Source organism: Lepus europaeus, chromosome 5, assembly GCF_033115175.1.
Source record: "Lepus europaeus isolate LE1 chromosome 5, mLepTim1.pri, whole genome shotgun sequence".
NCBI lineage: Eukaryota > Metazoa > Chordata > Mammalia > Lagomorpha > Leporidae > Lepus > Lepus europaeus.
Genome location: NC_084831.1, coordinates 56,612,604 through 56,632,522, shown reverse-complemented (window position 1 = coordinate 56,632,522; position 19,919 = coordinate 56,612,604). Strand labels below are relative to the sequence as shown.

The 19,919-nt window shown below is 45.1% G+C and overlaps 1 protein-coding gene across 2 annotated transcripts in view; it reads right to left on the bottom strand.

Annotated features, from left to right (window-relative positions):
- Positions 1-19,919, bottom strand: part of RAVER2 (ribonucleoprotein, PTB binding 2) — an 87,405-nt gene that overhangs the window by 47,544 nt on the left and 19,942 nt on the right. For both annotated transcript variants that reach the window (XM_062191479.1, XM_062191481.1), the window contains exons 3-4: positions 17,572-18,041; positions 4,133-4,324 (exon numbers count right to left, since the gene is read on the bottom strand). In XM_062191479.1, coding sequence (XP_062047463.1) covers positions 4,133-4,324; positions 17,572-18,041 — 662 coding nt within the window. The remainder of the gene's footprint in view (positions 1-4,132; positions 4,325-17,571; positions 18,042-19,919) is intronic.

Genomic DNA, 19,919 nt, shown 5'->3' with positions numbered 1-19,919 from the left:
TAATCCATTGTTGGTGGGAATGTAAACTTGTAAACCACTATGGAAATCTATTTGGAGATACATCAGAAATCTGAATTTAGACCTACCAAATGACCCAGCCACCCTTCTCCTGGGAATTTACCCAAGGGAAATGAAATCAATAAATAAAAGAGTTATCTGCAACTCTATGTTTATTGCAGCTCAATTCACAATAGTAAGACATGGACTCAACCTAAATTTCCATCAACTGAAGACTGCATAAAGAAACTATGGGATATGTACTCTATGGAATAGTACACAGTGATTAAAAATCTGGGCATTTGCAACAAAATGGATGAATCTAGAAAACATCATACTTAGTGAAATAAGCCAGTTCCCAAGAGACAAATACCACATGTTCTCCCTGATCTGTGATAACTAATAGAGTACCTAAAAGGAAATCTGTGTAAGTGAAATTGATACTTTGAGAATCAATGACTTGAACAGCCCTTGTCTTGGCTGTCGAGGAAGTTTTTTTTCTCCTCCTCTTCATATTATTTTTGTTTAACTCTTTACTTAGCATAATCACATATGTATAAAGTAAACTGAAAATAGATCTCAGTAGAAAAATAAGAGTGGGAATAAGAGAGGGAGGAGAAAGACTGTAACTGTAAAGTTGTATAGTTCTGTATACATTCCTACGGACTTACTTCTAAGGGCACAGTTTAAAAATTTGCCATGGGGGGCCAGCACCGTGGCTCACTCGGTTAATCCTCCACCTGTGGCGCCCGCATCCCATATGGGCGCCGGGTTCCAGTCCCAGTTGCTCCTCTTCCAGTCCAGCTCTCTGCTGTGGCCTGGGAGTGCAGTGGAGGATGGCCCAAGTCCTTGGGCCCTGCACCCACATGGGAGACCAGGAGGAAGCACCTGGCTCCTGGCTTCAGATCGGTGTAGTTCCAGCTGTAGCGGCCATTTGGCGGGAGAACCAATGGAAGGAAGACTTTCTGTCTCTCTCTCTCTCTCACTGGCTAACTCTATCTGTCCAAAAAAAAAACTTGCCATGGGATCACAAATCTCATATAGCTGGGTGCTGGGTAGTCAATACGCCAACTTAAGTGTTAAAGTGATCATTTAGATAGGATTAAGTTTTAAAGGGATCATAAAAATAAGATCAAATGTGTGCTAATAATAATAAGAGAAAGAATTAAAAAGGAAAGAATATTCCAACATGGGAAGCAGTCCACACAGCAAACTCATGACAATCGCCTTAAGCAGCACTCTGAGATCAGAATCAGCCCTTAAGGCATTCTGGTCTGGCTGAAAAGCCCATGAGAACATTCCAAGCATGGAAAGCCAAGACATTGTGGCAAAAAAAAAGTCTTACATGAAGGATCTCTCTGAGAGAGAACCCAGTGGAATGAAGTGATTATCAAAGAATGATGTACTTTTCTCTGAAGGGAGGAGAGAACTTCCACTTTGCTTATGGTCTTGTCTAAATACTGATGGAGACTGTGGATTCAAGACTTTGAAAGCCTTGGCAGCTCATGTCAAGAGCCTAGGGTGATCACTGACATCATACATTAGAGTGTTAATTGTTAAATCAACAACAGGAATCACTGTGCACTTACTTCCCATGCAGGACTTCTGTCCTCAATGAGTTGTATTATGAAAATGAACTGTGAAACTTGTTTCTCAATTTGTGTTTGTGTGTGTGTGTATGTGCAAACTGTTGAAATCTTTACTTAGTACAGAGTTGGTCTTCTGTGTAAGGGGGGGGTATGGCAGGAAGAATCACTATATTCCTAAAATTGTACTTATGAAATATGTACTCATTAAAAAATATATATATCTGGCTGGTGCTGCAGCTCACTAGGCTAATGCTCCACCTGCGGCGCTGGCACACCGGGGTCTAGTCCCGGTTGGGGCACCAGATTCTGTCCCAGTTGCTCTTCTTCCAGTCCAGCTCTCTGCTGTGGCTGGGAGTGCAGTGGAGGATGGCCCAAGTGCTTGGGCCCTGCACCCGCATGGGAGACCAGGAGAAGCGCCTGGCTCCTGGCTTCGGATCAGCGCTGTGCGCCAGCCGCAGTGGCCATTGGGGGTGGGGGAGTGAACCAACAGAAAAAGGAAGACCTTTCTGTCTGTCTGTCTCTCTCACTGTCCACTCTGCCTGTCCAAAAAAAAAAAAAGAAAAAAAAAAAAAGATATCTTTGGGGAAAAAAAAATAAAATAAATGGGGTGTGGGGTATATGGAAACTCTTTGTACGTTTTCTTAAATTATTTCTAAATAAAAAATTTTTTCAAAAAAAAATACTCTCCGAAAACTTGATAAAGGATATATACCAAAATTATACAGAAAATATTACACATAATACTTTACCAGTGAACTAATGGCTAAAGTACCGAATTATGCAAGCATAAATCTAAGAATGACAGAAGAACCTGCAAGGAAACAAAGAAAAAAAAAGACAGGGATCTAGGACCAGAGGTAAGGTCAAGGAGTTAGAGCAGGAGCAAGGTGGGAGATATAAAATCTCTCATCTGTTCCACTCTCCTCTAACCTTCCTCTTAGTTCACCTAAAAATCCCTTTCAGATTGATTTCCTGATGGCATGACTCTTATTCCATCATTACTTGCTATTCACAGATCAAAGAGGTAGCAGTTAAATCAATGAACTAAGGCTTATTTTAAAGTTCCCTAGTGTTTACAAAATCTACCTAAAATTCCTTGGGCATTCAATAGTCCTCCCTGCCTTAGCATCAACCTAAATCACCTACCTCCCCTAATACATCCAGCAAGACCACAAACCACTCCTCCAAGCATGTAACTCAGCACCCACCACTGCCTGAGTGGTATGTCCCTTATAGTCACCCAATTTAGCAGAAAAATCACAGAAATGTTCAGTTAGATTTGGAATTCAGATAATTTTTTTTATTATGTCTCATGGAAAAATTTTTATTTATCTGGCAATTTCATTTTCTACCCATAACACATGTGAATATCTCATCCATTCTTACAGGTCACACTCACATGTCAATTTCATCACAAAGCCTTCCTTAATTTCTTCTAAAGTGTACTCCTTCATTCAATCAACAAAACTTTATACTAAGTTCTAGGGTAAAAACTGTAAACAAGCTCAAGACTGGTGCTGTAGCTTAGCAGGAAAAGCCGCCGCTGCAGCACCCTTCAAGTTCTGACAGCTCCACTTCCAATCCTGCTCCCTGCTAATACACCTGGAAAGCAGTGAAAAGATGGCCCAAGTACTTGAGCCCCTGCACCCACATGGAAGACCTGGAAGAAACTCCTGGCTTAGGATCAGCTCAGCTCTAGCCACTGCAGCTATTTGGGAAGTGAACCAGTGGATGGAAGACATCTCTCTCTTTCTGTCTCTCTCTGTAACTCTGCCTTTCAAATAAATAAATCTTATGGGGGGGGGGGGGACGATGCTGTGGTATAGTGGGTAAAGCTGCCACCTGCAGTACCAGCATCCCATAGGGGCACCAGTTTGAGTCCTGGTTGCTCTACTTCCCATCCAGCTTTCTGCTATGGCCTGGGAAAGCAGTAGAGGATGGCCCATGTCCTTGGGCTCCTGCACCCCCATGGGAGACCCAGAGGAAGTTCCTGGCTCCTGGCTTTGGATTGGCACAGCTCCAACTATTACAAACAGCTCAGGAGTGAACCAGTGGATGGAAGAACTCTTTCTCTCTCTCTGCCTCTCTGTAACTCTGCCTTTTAGATAAATAAATCTTTAAAAAAAAAAAAATCACTTCTTTAAAAAACCAAAAAGCACCATGAGGAAGCTATAGTCTCTATTTTCCATGTACCCACAGGCTAGAGAAGTAGAAAACATTAAGTATACAGTTACAAAAGAAACACAATGTGCTATGTTAACAAAAAGGAGGCACACATTTTCCTAACTGTACTATGGATCCTTATCCAAATCCTTGGGGGGAAAAAAATAAGTTACACTCAATGAATGACATTTCTTCAAAAAACTTCATAGACTTTCTGGTAATGTCCTGGCTTGATTTGATAAAGATACCATTTAGCCAACTTTTTTAATAAAGAATGTCTTTAATGTAATGGAAAGATAATGATGATCCAAAGATCAATTATTTTCGAGAGATTAAAATGGCACTAGAATTGTCTACACTCTATAAAAGAAGAAAAAGCTTACCACATGTTGAGCAACTATCAATGCTGCTAATGTACTTCGCCCTGGTGCTCCTGGGGCACAGAAGGAAACATGGACTTTGCTTCCCTTGATGGTCATACCATCTGCTGCTCTCTGAACCTCTTCAGCTTGCTCTGCCGTGCTATATTCAACCACTGCAAAGTCACCAACGTAACTACCTTCATCCTGTGCAAGCTGATGCAACACATTTTATTAAAAGGGAATTCTGATACTTACTTGGAAACATTTATTTACAATACATAATCTTCAAATTCATGAACAAATGTTATCACAGCATGATAATGGTGAAAATTACATATTCTATGAAAACATTTACTAGTTTTTAAACAGTCCTTTTCAATTCTTTGATTTTCTCATTTATTGTAACAGTCAAAGCCCCAAATAATAATAGTCCCTACATATTTAAAGACAATAAACTGGTAATTATAGGAATATGAGGCAAAAATTAAAGCTTTCTTTAAAAATTCATCAGCTACACAAAGCAATGAAACATGCCAAATAATTACTGGACCGCGTATCAATATAAAATAAAGTTAGCTTTATCAAAAGAAGAAAGGTAAAAACAATCATATTCAACTTTTATTTCAATATTTTACGGTGATTCTAGAAATTAGGTCAAATATACCAAAACAAATCTTATTTAGGAAAACTGCTCCACAAGTTTATAAGAATACCAAATGCAACACACAACCTTTATTTCTGAATATGACCTACATAAACTCCTACCACGCAGAACTCAATTTACTTTTAGTTAATCTCCTCTAAAGAGTGTCAAGGAAGACACTGAAGTCCTGGATGTATAAAGACTGGTACAAAGGGCAAAAATAAGAAAAAAATTAGACACGAAAATGTTTTTAAGCTTTGAATATGTATGAATTACGAATTATCTTAAATACAATCACACTATAGAATGGTAAATGTGACAAAATTCAGCTTGATAATGTGTTTTTGTTATTGTTAATTTTATTTGAAAGACAGAGTTGCAGAGAGAGGGGAGACAGAGAGAGAGAACTTCTATTCCTTGGTTCACTCCCCAGATGGCCACAAAAAACACGTTTACAATACATGTTGGCTTTGGGATCTCATAAGTTAATATAAACAGTCTTCAAAAAGTTCATGGAAATGTGCTTTGTAAGAAATACATGGACTGGCAGGCGCCGTGGCTTAACAGGCTAATCCTCCGCCTTGCGGCGCCGGCACACCAGGTTCTAGTCCTGGTCAGAGCGCCAGATTCTATCCCGGTTGCCCCTCTTCCTGGCCAGCTCCCTGCTGTGGCCTGGGAGTGCAGTGGAGGATGGCCCAAGTGCTTGGGCCCTGCACCCCAAGGGAGACCAGGAGAAGCACCTGGCTCCTGGCTTCGGATCAGCGCGATGCGCCGGCCGCAGCGGCCATTGGAGGGTGAACCAACAGCAAAAAGGAAGACCTTTCTCTGTCTCTCTCACTATCCACTCTGCCTGTCAAAAAAAAAAAAAAAGATACTGGCTCCTGGCTTCAGCCTGGTCCAGCCCTGGCTATTGAGAGTATCTGGGGAGTGATGGAAGATGGAAGATCTCTCACTCCATCTTCTAAAAAAAAAAAAAAAACATGGACTTTGAGATTTTGAACCAAAACAAACATCATTTTAGTCTATTTTTCAGCAAACTGTTTTGTTCACATGGATATGCAACCAAGACTAGAACCCGGCGCCCATATGGGATGCTGGCGCCACAGGGATTAACCAAGTGAGCCCCAGGCACCGGCCTCTCTTCTGCTATCTTACTTAGACAGAAATATATTTTTTTCTTCTTATTCTCCCTTTACAAACTGTCCTCAAAAAAACACCTTCTCTATAAAACTTTTTCCAGCCAGTGCCACGGCTCAATAGGCTAATCCTCCACCTGCGGTGCCAGCACACCTGGTTCTAGTCTGGGTTAGGGTGCCGGATTCTGTCCTGGTTGCCCCTCTTCCAGTTCAGCTCTCTGCTATGGCCCAGGAAGGCAGTGGAGGATGGCCCAAGTGCTTGGGCCCTGCACCCGCGTGGGAGACCAGGAGAAGCACCTGGTTCCTGACTTCAGATCAGCGCGGTGCGCCGGCCGCAAGGCCATTGGAGGGTGAACCAACGGCAAAGGAAGACCTTTCTCTCTGTCTCTCTCTCTCTCTGTCCACTCTGTCACCAAAAAAAAAAAAAAAAAAAAAAAAAATTCCAGTCATGTAGGGGAAATGGAAAATATTCTACCTCTTCTAAACATCTAATAATTCTATTCCTCTGATAATCCAAACCAGATCATAAAATCAATTTTTTGGTCTCCTGACCATAAGAAACTACCTTCATTACAGTATATTCCAACTTGAACACACATCAGCCTGATTTTATGAAATTAATGAAAGAATTATTTTTCAGTTAAATACAAGTCATCCAAACATGTAATATTCTGACTTGTTTTTATTAATTTTCAACTATTCTGAAATATTTTAGCAGAAGGTAAAAAGGTCAAATTACTAAAGCAAACAGTTTTCATCAAATATAAACCTGTATCTCTAAGATTCCTTCCAACCTTCAGATTCCTAATTTAAATACAACTGTGGTAGGTCTCTTCTAATTCTGAGTCCTAATCCAAATACCATCATGATAAATTGCTTTCCTTCTCAGTTTGCTTTAAAGGGATCAACTAAAGCTACAAGAATTATGGATAGCCACAGGATGACATCACTATATAATTTTCATGAAGAATAGCCCATCAATAAGTCAATCAATTTCTAACACCTGAGTGGAAAAGATTTGATAAAAGATTTATCATAAAATAAGCTAATTTCACACAGTTTTTGGATAGTTTCCTTAACATACTGCAATTGGAGTAGAGGATATCTGAAAAAAGTAAGTCAGTAGGGCCAGCACCACGGCTCACTTGCTAATCCTCCGCCTGCGGCACCAGCACCCCAGGTTCTAGTCCCGGTTGGGGGCACTGGATTCTGTCCCAGTTGCTCCTCTTCCAGTCCAGCTCTATGCTGTGGCCCGGGAAGGCAGTGGAGGATGGCCCAGGTGCTTGGGCCCTGCACCCGCATGGGAGACCAGGAGGAAGCACCTGACTTCTGGCTTTGAATTGGCGCAGGGCGCCAACCGTAGCGGCCATTTGGGGGGTGAACCAACGAAAGGAAGACCTTTCTCTCTGTCTCTCTCACTGTCTAACTCTGCCTGTCAAAAAAATAAAAAAAATTTTTAAAAAGTCAGTCAGTAGCAAAATCCTAAAAAGCTCATCTTACAGAAACAGAAGGTAGAATGCTGATTTCAACAACTGGGGCAGTTAGGATATACTCATCAAAAATATAAAATTTGGGGACGGTATTGTAGCACAATGGGTTAAGCTGCAGTCTACAGCGTGAGCATCCCATGTTGGACTGAAGGTTTGGGTCTGGGTGCTTGGGTCCTGCTATCCATGTGAAAGCCCCAGAGGGAGTTCCAGGCTCCTAGCTTCAGCCTGGCCCAGCCCCAGCCACTGCAGCCATTTGGGGAGAGAACTAGCAGATGGAAGATCTTTGCTAGGAGCCAAAGCTTCTTCTGGGTCTCCCATGTGGCTGCAGGGGCCCAAGGACTTAGGCCATCTTGCACTGCTTTCTAAAGCCATAACAGAGAGCTGGATAGGAAGTAGAGCAGCCAGGACTTGAACCGGTGCCCATGTGTGATGCCGGCACTGCAGGTGGCAGCTTTACCCGCTATGCCACAGTGCTGGCCCCAAGATGGAAGATCTTTTTCTCTCCCTCTTTCACTCTCTCAATAAATAAAATAAATCTTGGGGGGGAAATATATATATATTTAATTTAAGTTTAAGGAGTCTGTTGTACAACATGATGACTATAGTTAACATACTGTAGTCTTTTTTTTTTTTTTTTTTTTGACAGAGTGGATAGTTAGAGAGAGAGACAGAGAGAAAGGTCTTCCTTTTTGCCATTGGTTCACCCTCCAATGGCCGCTGCGGCCGGCGCATCGTGCTGATCCGAAGCCAGGAGCCAGGTGCTTCTCCTGGTCTCCCTTGGGGTGCAGGGCCCAAGCACTTGGGCCATCCTCCACTGCCTTCCCGGGCCATAGCAGAGAGCTGGCCAGGAAGAGGGGCAACCGGGACAGAATCCGGCACCCCGATCAGGACTAGAACCCGGTGTGCCAGCGCCACAGGCAGAGGATTAGCCTAGTGAGCCGCGGCACCGGCCCATACTGTAGTCTTAAAAAATCCAAGAGATGTTAAGTATTCTCATCATAAAAATAACTATATAATACATGTCAATTAGCTAAATTTAATTGTTCTACAATGTAAAAGTATATATGCTTCAAAACATGTTTTACTCAATAAAGACATTTTATATATGTCAATTTAAAAATAAACACACATACACACTCGAATTCCAAAATTTCTACTGCAATAGTAGGAACGCAACAAATGTATGCTTAAAGAAAAAAAGAAAGGGAGCCAGTGTTCTGGCTTAGCGAGTAAAGCCATTGCCTACACACATAGGCACCTCTTTCAGTCTCAGCTCCTCCACTTACAATCCAGCTCCCTGCTAATGCACCTGGGAAAAGCAGCAGAGGATGGCCCAAGTGCCTGGGCCCCTTTACCCACAAAAGGACCTGAAAGAAACTCCTGGCTCTGGTCTGACCCAGCCCTAGCCATTGTGGCCATTTGTAGAGTAAACCAGCAGATGGGAGTTCTGTGTCTTCCTCTCTCTCTGTAACTTTGCCTTTCAAATAAATCAATCTTTTTTATAAAAAAGAAAGGATGGGCAAGCACTGTCACAGTAGGTTAAGCCTCCACCTGTCATAGCAGTATCCCATATGAGTGCCAGTTTGTGTCCTGTTTGCTCCTTTCCCGATCCAGCTCCCAGCTAATGTGCCTGGGAAAGCAGTGGAAGACTATCAAGTGCTTATGCCCCTGCACCCACAGGGAGACCTAGAGGAAGCTCCAAGCGCCTGGTTTCAGACCAGACCAGCTCCTGGGATTGCAGCCATTTGAGGAATGAACCAGCAGATGGATACCTCTCTGTAACTCTGCCTTTCAAATAAATAAATAACTCTTTTTAAAAAAGATTCATTTTTAAAAAATCTTTAAGGAAAAGAAAAAAGTAGGAAGAGGAAGGAGAAGAGAGGTAAGAAGAGATGGAACAGGGCCGGTGCTGTGGCACAGCAGGTAAAGCTGCCACCTGCAGTGCCGGCATCCCATAAGGGAACCGGTTCTAGTTCCAGTTGCTCCACTTCCGATCCAGCTCTTTGCTGTGGCCTGGGAAAGCAGTAGAAGATGGCCTGGGAAAGCAGTAGAAGATGGCCCAAGTCCTTGGGCCCCTGCACCCGCATTAGAGACCCAAAAGAAGCTCCTGGCTCCTGGCTTTGAAACGGCACAGCTCCAGCCATTGTTGCTATATGGGGATTGAACTAGCAGATGGAAGACCTCTCTCTCTGTCTCTACCTCTCTCTGTAACTCTTTCAAATAAATAAAATAAATCTAAAAAAAAAAAATTAAAAAGAAGAGATGGAACATGGAAGAGAAGGGAAAGTAGTTAAAGGAAAAAGAGCAAAGAAATAAAAGGCAAAGAATTGATATGCTGCTATCAAAAATCTGTAAGAAGGGTATTTTTAATATAGTATATATTTTATTTACTTATTAGTGTAGGGAACCAGACCGGAGGAACCGTGCCCCTAAGATGGCGCCGACTCCCTGCTTCCGGGTTCTTCCTCATCTCAGGGAGTTCCCGCTCTTGCTCGCTCCTTCCCGCCTTAGATTTCCCGCTCTAGCTCGCTCCTTCCCGCCTTGCCACGAGATTGTCCTATCCCCGCGCTTCTAGCCTATCACCTGATTTGTGACGTGTATTGTGCATATAAACCCTTGCTACGCGGGTGTAAGGGAAGTTCCTGCCCAGAAGAGATCGAAGCTGGATCTCCTGCTTGCCGAGCAATAAAGGAACCCCGTGCAAAGTGTTCGGTCTCTGTCTCTTGCTGGACGAGGACGGCGCCGAGCAGCTGGTGGCCCGTACGGGGAGCTTCCTCTACGTTGCCCGGTAAGTAGAAGGTAAGCGAGGTCAGTCTTACCGTCTGGGCCCCGCGAGTGAGGTATATCTCGTGGTTGGAGGGTGGACGCACCCTAAGATAGCGGACGTGTTTCCCCGCTTTAAACTGAAAGAATAGCAGACTTGTTCCCCCGCTTTAAACTGAAAGAATAGCAGACTTGTTCCCCCGCTTTAAACTGAAAATAAGATAGCGGACGTGTCTTCCCGCTTTAAACTGAAAATGGGAAATTCATCTAGCCATTCAATGTTGCTTAATCCGTTAAAAGCATTATTGCGTAGCAAAGGGATTAAGGTTTCTAAGACCACACTTGTCAGGTTCCTTGGAAGTGTTGATTTCTTTGCGCCGTGGCTCACCCACGAGGGCCAAATAACTCTTGAGTCTTGGGAGAAATTAGGAAAGGATCTCCGGCGCACAGTTAACGATCCCCAGGAACCCGATATCGACCCCGTTGTTCTCCCCTTATGGGAACTACTGCGGGCGTGCCTCCAAGAGGAGAGGTCGGTGGGAGCGGACCGCCCGACTCTTACGGCGGTTCGCGAGGCTCTCGAGGAAGTTCGTTCTCAGAGCTCGGACGGCGCCCGGGACCTCATACAATTTAAGGACACGGGATGCCAGACTTCCTCACTGGCCTCAGGCTCCGAATGTGGCTCCGCCTCCTCTGAGTCTGAGGGGGAAGGGGACGGCGATCCTAAATCCCCGCCTCCTACGTATGCGCAGCTGCGGCAAAAGTTAAAAGATGCCTGTTTACGCCCTCTAGTGCCTACGGCTCCTCCTATCGATGTCGTGCCCGCCCATCAGATTAAAGACGCAGCGCCTCCTACTGGCGGTCATGTAGGCGTGCCTCAGCCCCATCTAACACCCGTGCCGCCATGGCCATTAAACGTCCCAAATGTGCCACCTTTTTCAGGCAGACAGTTTCATCAACAAGCCTGGAAACAGTTGCGAACTGGCGCTCCCGCTGCCCCCGCTCAGGCTTACCCTGTTTTGGCTTTGGGCACGCGAGAGGCCCGGCACGAACCATTGGACATGACAGTATTAAAACAACTTAAGGCTGCGGTCCATGACTATGGACCCACAGCCCCATTCACATTGTCACTCCTTGAATCAGTCGGCCAGTCCATTTTAACACCTAGCGACTGGACCCAATTGGCTCGGGCCTGTTTAAGTCCAGGCGGCTTTCTTTTGTGGCAATCTATGAATACAGAGTGCTGTCATGACCAGGCAGATGAAAATGCTGAGGACGGCCACCCTACGTGGAATGCTGATATGCTTTTAGGGCGTGGACCTTATCAGGCTGACCAGACCCAATTCCCTAGACAAGTATACAGGCAAATTTCCAACTGTGCCCAACGTGCGTGGAGGCAGGCGTCCAATCCAAGTGACTCAGCTAGCCACCTCACCAAGATCGTTCAGGGCACGGCCGAACCCTTCGCTGATTTTGTCGCTCGCATACTTGAGGCTGCGTCGCGTATTTTCCCTTCCGAGGTTGACGTTCAGCCACTGGTCAAACAAATTATTTTTGAGCAGGCTAATAAAGAGTGCAAAAACATTCTTCGACAATATAGACATAAATCTCTGGACTCCTGGTTAAAATACTGCAGAGATACCGGTGGGCCACTTACTAATGCGGGCCTAGCTGCGATGCTGGCAAAAGTCAAAGAAAACAGTCCAAAATCTAAATCGACCCGACCCCCCATATCTTCAGGACTTTGCTTCCAATGTCATCAACCGGGTCACAGAAAACGCGATTGCCCCAATCTCAGCCATGGGTATTCCACGGCACAGCCTTCAGGCATAGAGCCTTGTCGCCGTTGCCGCAAGGGCCCTCATAGGGCAGAGGTATGCCGTTCTGCTTTCGATATCGATGGCAACCTACTTACAGGTAGCGCCCAGGGGCCAAAAAACGGCCAGAGGGGGCTCCCCAACCCAGCGAGGAGCCCCCAAAATCAAATCTACTCTCAGGTTCCACCTCCCGTGTCTGCGCTACACCCAGTGCACCCTCAGCCCGTGCCACTCACGGGTCCGCAGGCCTGGACCTCCGCGCCACCTCCCCTCTCCTCTTAACTCCGGAGATGGGGGTACAATTAGTGGAGAGCGACTGCTCCGGTCCTCTGCCCCCGGATTCGGTTGGATTAGTGTTGGGTCGGTCCTCCGCCGCCCTCCGAGGGCTAGCTGTGATCCCCGGGGTAGTTGACTCTGATTTCACTGGTAAAGTAAAGATCATGGTTCAGGCCCCTCAGGGACCTTTAGTAATCAATCCTGGAGACCGTATCGCACAAATGTTATTACTGCCCAGTCTTCACTCTTTAATCCCAGCTAAAAACCACGTTCGCGGCGCTGGTAACTTTGGGTCCTCTGGCATTAATTTTACCGGCTTACATATGCTTTTAAATGAACGTCCCACTTTAGTGTTGCAGATTAATGGCAAGGACATTAAGGGACTTTTAGACACAGGAGCCGACAAATCCATTATAGCAACAAAGGACTGGCCTAGTACATGGCCTACAAATGTGGCGGAACAAACCTTGCAAGGACTTGGTTTTGCTCATTTCCCAAAAATCAGTGCAGCCTTGTTGTCATGGCAGGATAGCGAGGGTCATAGAGGACAGTTTTCTCCATTCATTTTACCTCTACCCATTTCCCTTTGGGGGAGAGACGTCCTGGCCGAAATGGATGTTGCTTTGGTCACCACTTCCCCTGCAGTACGATCTATGCTACAAAATATGGGTTACGTCCCAGGCAAGGGACTCGGTGTCCAGCTCCAGGGCCACCCTTCCCCCATTGAACCAAAACAAAGACCAAGTAAAGTTGGCCTGGGTTTTTCCTAGGGGTCACTGTTTCGCCTCCTAAACCAGTGGAGCCTTTACCCATCTCGTGGCTAACGGACGTACCCGTCTGGGTTCCACAGTGGCCCCTATCTCAGGAGAAACTGGAGGCAGTCAACACTCTGGTCTTGGAGCAGGTCAACGCTGGTCATTTGATCCCATCCACCTCTCCATGGAATACGCCTATTTTTGCCATCCGCAAAAAATTAGGTCAATGGAGACTCTTACATGATCTTAGGGCAGTCAACGCACAGATGCAGCCTATGGGCCCTGTGCAACGTGGTCTTCCTCTGCTTTCGGCACTTCCCAACCAATGGCCTGTTATTGTAATAGATCTTAAGGATTGTTTCTTTTCCATTCCATTGGACAAAAAGGATACCCCACGTTTTGCTTTTACTGTCCCCACCCAGAACCAGGAACAACCGGACAAGCGTTGGGAGTGGACAGTCTTGCCTCAGGGTATGACTAATAGCCCCACCATGTGTCAAGTCTATGTAGCCCAAGTACTAAAACCTCTTAGAGACCGATATTCCGACTGCAGGTGCCTACATTATATGGACGACCTACTGTGTGCAGCCCCCACAGCAGAGAGGCTCCTGGCCTTATACAGTACACTCCAACAAGTGCTGGAAGGGGCAGGGCTGCATATTGCACCTAATAAGGTGCAATTGTCGTCTGTAGTTTCTTATCTTGGGGCTATAGTCGCCCCTACTCAAATTAGACCTCAAAAAATTCAAATAAAAATCAATGCTATCTCCACTCTAAATGACTTACAAAAACTTTTAGGGGATATCAATTGGATTAGGCACTACCTTAACATTCCTAATGCTGCATTGCAGCCCCTCTTTAATATACTTAAAGGAGACCCGGATCTTGCTTCCCCCCGAACCTTCACCTCTGAGGCCAAACAAGCACTGTCAATTGTCAACGATGCCCTTAGTAAAGCTGCCCTAAAACGTTGGGACCCTGCGGGAGACCTTACTCTTTGGGTCCTCGACACCCTTAAACAGCCCACCGCGGTCCTATGGCAGGATGGGCCTCTCCTCTGGATCCATCCCTCAATGTCATCTACTAGATCTATTAGTTACTATCCCGTGGCAGTGGCGGAGATAACTCTCCTAGCCATTCAGAGGGCTATCCAACATTTTGGACGCGAACCATCCACCATTGTTGTCCCCTATTCCATGGAACAGGTACGTGTGCTAATCGCTTGTACTGATGCTTGGGCGGTTTTAGTCTGCTCCACTTCCGCAACTATTACAAACAGAACACCCTCTGATCCTTTGCTAACCTTTGTTCAGTCTCACCCAGTTATTTTTCCAAAGTCCACATCCCAAAAGCCCTTACAGGGAGCCCCAGTAGTGTATACCGACGGTTCTAAAACAGGAGTCGGTGCATATGTTGTTTCAGGATCTGTGCCAAAAACATTCCAATTCGCTACTAACTCCCCCCAGGTAACTGAACTTCTTATAGTTAACCAAGTCTTCTCTGATTTCCCCGGACCTGTCAATATTGTGTCTGATTCACGCTATGTGGTTAATTCTGTGTCTATCCTTGAGGCCGCAGGACTAGTCAATTCTTCATCCTCCGTAGCGACAGTTTTCCTCACCCTGCAAAAATCTATTTGGAATCGGTCTGCTCCTTTCTTTATTACTCATATTAGAGCTCATTCTTCCTTACCTGGACCCATGACCACAGGCAATGCTATAGCTGATCAAGCCACACGCCCCATTTGGATACTCCAATTTTCTTCCCCAGAAGAGCAGGCTATCCAGTTTCATTCAGAGTTCCATGTAAACGCAAAAACCCTTGCCGCCAAATTCGGTCTTTCTCGTGCTGCCGCTCGCGATATTGTTCGCCATTGTGCCGCATGCCCTACTTTAACCCCTGTGCCTTCGGTGGGGGTTAATCCCCGAGGATTACTACCAGGACATATCTGGCAGATGGATGTCACCCACATATCCGAGTTTGGGACCTTAAAGTATGTTCATGTGTCAGTTGACACCTGTTCCCAAGTAATTTTTGCTTCTCTGGAGACGGGTGAGCGTACCACCCATGTCATTAATCACTGCCTTGCTGCATGGGCAGCCTGGGGCAAACCAAAAACTTTAAAAACAGATAATGGTCCTGCATACACAAGTAAATCATTCCAAGATTTCTGCACCCGTATGCAGGTACAACATAAAACTGGAATCCCTTATAACCCTCAGGGACAGGCCATAATTGAAAGGGCTCATCGAACCCTCAAGGCTTTTCTCTTAAAACAAAAGGAGGGAATTGCCACGGGCAAAACCCCTCGAATGCGCCTCTCCCTTGCACTGTTTACTATAAACTTTTTGAATTTGACAGATCATTCTATGTCCCCCGCTGAGAGACACATGTTAAAGGAGCCATCTTCACGAGGCTATGTCCGTTGGAAAGATGTCCTCACGGGAAAGTGGTACGGCCCGGATCCGGTATTATGCTGGAACCGAGGCGCGGTCTGTGTCTTCCCACAGGAATCTGGAAGAGAACCTCTCTGGATACCGGAAAGATTGGTCAGAAAAACAGCCCCGCCGCCACAAGATACACCTCTATCACCTACGGACGACATCTCCCCCGAGATAACCGAGATTACCACGCTCTCACAGGACGACAAATTGCAACAAAACAACGAGACGTGAGATGCACCCCTTCCGCTTCTTCATACTGGCAGCGGCTTTGCTCCCTGGCTCTTATGCGGGCTTTAACTCCAACCCCACTGCTTTACTGCAGAACGTAGGCAACCCTTGCGACTGCAAGGGGGGGACCAGCAACACCGTACTGCAGCGTACTCACATCGCCACAGCTGATTGTGGGGACAAAACTGCATATCTGCCCCTCCAGGGGATCCCCGGCCTACCACGCGGCTACATATGTGTGCCCAAACCCCGCGTTTCTGATCCCCATAGCAAAAACCACTCCTGTCCTTGCTCGACCTTTCAAGAATCCATGCACAGCTCTTGCGATTCCTCATACTTCCAATGCACTTCTGGCGGTCAGTCGTACTATGCCACCCAGTTACAAAGTACTCGCAGGTCCTCTAGTCCTGACCATTTGCCACAGGTAGTCCATTCATCCCCCTACCTCTCAGCCCCCTGTGTTGGTACGCCTGGACAGTGGGCGTGCTGGCGCACTACGGCACCCGTGCATATCTCTGATGGCGGAGGCCCACAGGACCAGCTCCGCCACCAACAGCTAACAAAGCGATTAAAACCCTCGTCCCCCCATCCCTACTCACGCCTCACATATGGACAATGCCTCCATCAGGCACACACCTTCCTCGAGTTGTCTTGTTCCCCCTCTCATTCATTGGGCTGTATCACCCATCCCTGACGGGGAGCGAAAACTGGGTATGCGAGACCAAAGGTACTGCAGCAGGAGTCCACCCGGGGGTTCCGGGGGTCCTGGGAGAGCATATGCATATGCATGCAGGTTCAATTCCCAGCCTGCCCCAGCAAAAGGGAATAAAAACTTATCCCTAACGGAGACATCAGGGGTTGTGGCCAGGCCCTTGAAGTTCCGTAACTAACGGATCACAAGCACGCTGGGTATGCACCTCTACTCTCTGCCTAGTAAATATTCTCCCGGCCCTCATGAGCCAGGGCCGTCGGGGATGTGATTTGTGCAAAAACAAAAGGAGGGAGATGTAGGGAACCAGACCGGAGGAACCGTGCCCCTAAGATGGCGCCGACTCCCTGCTTCCGGGTTCTTCCTCATCTCAGGGAGTTCCCGCTCTTGCTCGCTCCTTCCCGCCTTAGATTTCCCGCTCTAGCTCGCTCCTTCCCGCCTTGCCACGAGATTGTCCTATCCCCGCGCTTCTAGCCTATCACCTGATTTGTGACGTGTATTGTGCATATAAACCCTTGCTACGCGGGTGTAAGGGAAGTTCCTGCCCAGAAGAGATCGAAGCTGGATCTCCTGCTTGCCGAGCAATAAAGGAACCCCGTGCAAAGTGTTCGGTCTCTGTCTCTTGCTGGACGAGGACGGCGCCGAGCATATTAGGATTCATTTAATTTTATTATGATAGAGTAATTGAAATTTCTTACCAGTGTTATCAGTTTTCAGGATCTTCTGTCTCACCTACTACAACCCCATTAAAATAGAAACTGCACATTCTTTTCAATACTTTTCTATTCTCCATTGTATCACTCTTCATAAAGGATTTGCAAATATTTACATACTTCTCAGTCTGCTCTACCAAATTTTAATAAATTGAAATATATTCTATCCATATTTCTCATACTTAACATAGTGCCTGCACAGAAAAGGTGTTAAATAATCTGAACAGATGAATGGAACAAATGAATGGATTAAGAAAGTGAATGAATAAGCTAAGGTTTACTTAACTATGTAAGAATATAGTCTGGCCCATTAACAGAAGGAATTCATTTAAAATACCCCATGAGATTAAAGTCTTTATTATAGACTAAACCAGAATTAAATTATCAATTGTGATAGTCAGACATAAACATACTTTTGAAAGCATGTAAAATAAATACATATGCACATATTTTAAATATTTCTAACGATCTCTTCAAAATACTTACCTGGCAAAACACAGGTTTATGGACACTGGAAAAATATTCCAACAACTCTTCTGAATCCGTGTAGTCACCAGGGAGTTTATCTACACAAAGGCACTTAGAATGAATGAGCTCTGAGGCCAATAGGTTAACATCCATCCATTGTGCAAAGAGTGCTGATTCCCCTAACTGTTTACCCAACAGATCCAATCTAGCCTTTGCAGCAAAGTCCTTTTTCATGTATTCCACAAATCCATAGCCTTTGGAATGGCCAGTAATTTCACTGTAGATCAGAAAACATCTTTCAACATTTCCATAACCACGAACAAGTTCTTCAAACTCTTCTAATGTAAAAGAAATGGGCAGGTTGGTAATACACAGCAAAGCATCTGTTGGCTGGAGCTGGACTATCAAGTCTTTTCCTCGAAAAGAATATTGATGAAACATCTGAATTGCTTTCTGGGCTTGTTCCCCATTCAATAAGGTAACAAAAGCTGGAAGATAATAACATGAATTAAAGTTTTCTAGAGCAATTTTTTAATTTTTTTTTAATGTGACTCACATAAAAAATCATATTCCACGTTTGTGAATCAGTATATAAACACACACTTTTCTAAAATCAAATAATTATAAAGTGATACTCTACTATATGCAAGCACTCTGATGTTCTCTGTTCTACTTCACAGTGTTTTTTACTGCTGACACCTCCAACAAACTAATTCCATGACCTACTACTTAAGAATAATATTAAAGGTTCTATTTAAGATTTTTATAGGCTGGGACCGGCACTATGGCACAACAGGTTAAAGGCCTGCCCTGCAGTACCGGAACCCCATACAGGTACCAATTCAGTCCCAGCTGTTCCACTTCCAATCCAGCTCTCTGCTACAGCCTGGGAAGGCAGTAGAGGATGGCCCAAGTCCTTGGGCCTCTGCACCCACATGGGAGACCCAGAAGAAGCTCCTGTTCCTGGCTTTGGATCAGCACAGCTCCAACCACACAGCCAACTGGGGAGTGAACCAGTGGATGGAGGACTTCTCTCTCCTGGCTCTACCTCTCTCTGTAACTCTTTCAAGTAAATAAAAATAAATCTTTAACAAAAATGCATTGAATTCTATGCAAAACAAAAAGATTTTTATAAGCTAAAGCTTTTTTGATAATCTTTTCTAACCACAAACAGATTTGATTTTCCCCCAATATGATTAAAAATTTTATGAAGCCTTTATAAAAAACCTTGCCTGAAATAGAGTGAGGTTATGAGAGACCAGAAAAGCACCTGGCTCCTGGCTTCCGATCAGCGCGGTGCACCGGCCACACAGCCATTGGGGAGTGAACCAACGGAAAAAGGTTAAGTTAAGTAAGAACTATCTCTTCACATATCTACCTAATGAAGCTGCTCCAACATCAAACAAATATACATACAATAATACAGAGAATTAAAAACATGATACAATATAAGGTTGTGGGGCCTGCACTGTGGCGCAGCAGGTTAACTTACTGGCCAGAAGCATCGGCATCCCATATGGGCACCAATTCGAGACTCGGCTGCTTCACTTCTGATCCCTCCCTCTGCTATGCCCTGGGAAAGCAGTACAAGATGGCCCAAGTGCTTGGGCCCCTGCACCTACGTGGGAGACCTGGAAGAAGCTCCTGGCTTCGGATCAGTGCATCTCTGGCCATTGTGGCCAACTGGGGAGTGAACCAGCGGATGGAAGACCTATCTCTCTCTCTCTCTCTCACTGCTTCTCCTCTCTCTGTGTAACTCTTAAAATAAGTCTTTAAAAAAAATATAAGGTTGTAAAATAAATATCCTATATATTCACATCTGTCAAGCTGTTCCTCTTCCGATCCAGCTCTCTGCTATGGCCTGGGAAAACAATTAAAGATGGCCCAAGACCCTGGACCCCTGCACCCACGTGGGAGACCTGGAAGAAGCTCTTGGCTCCTGGCTTCGGATCGGCACAGCTCCGGCAGCTGCAGTAGTGAACCATCGGATGGAAGATCCCCCCCCCCGCCCCGTGTAACTCTTTCAAATAAATAAATAAATCTTTAAAATACATATATATATAGAGTCATAAGTTGAAAACTTTGTTATCATAAATAAGTTTAAGATTTTTAAGATAGGTTTTATAACAAAGAATTTTAAAAGGTTTTAAGTTCAAAAACTGCTGTGAAAAAGGCAAACTATAAATTACAAATAAATTACTCTAAAAGCTCCTGCTTCTCCCTCTTTGGAACCTATAGTGAAGTTGCTCTGAGCATTAATATACAAAAACTCAAAAAGAACAAAATGGCAGGATCTTGTACACATGATCTTCAAAAGTTCACAAAAAATGCTTACTAGGAAGACTATACATGGATTTCAAAAATTT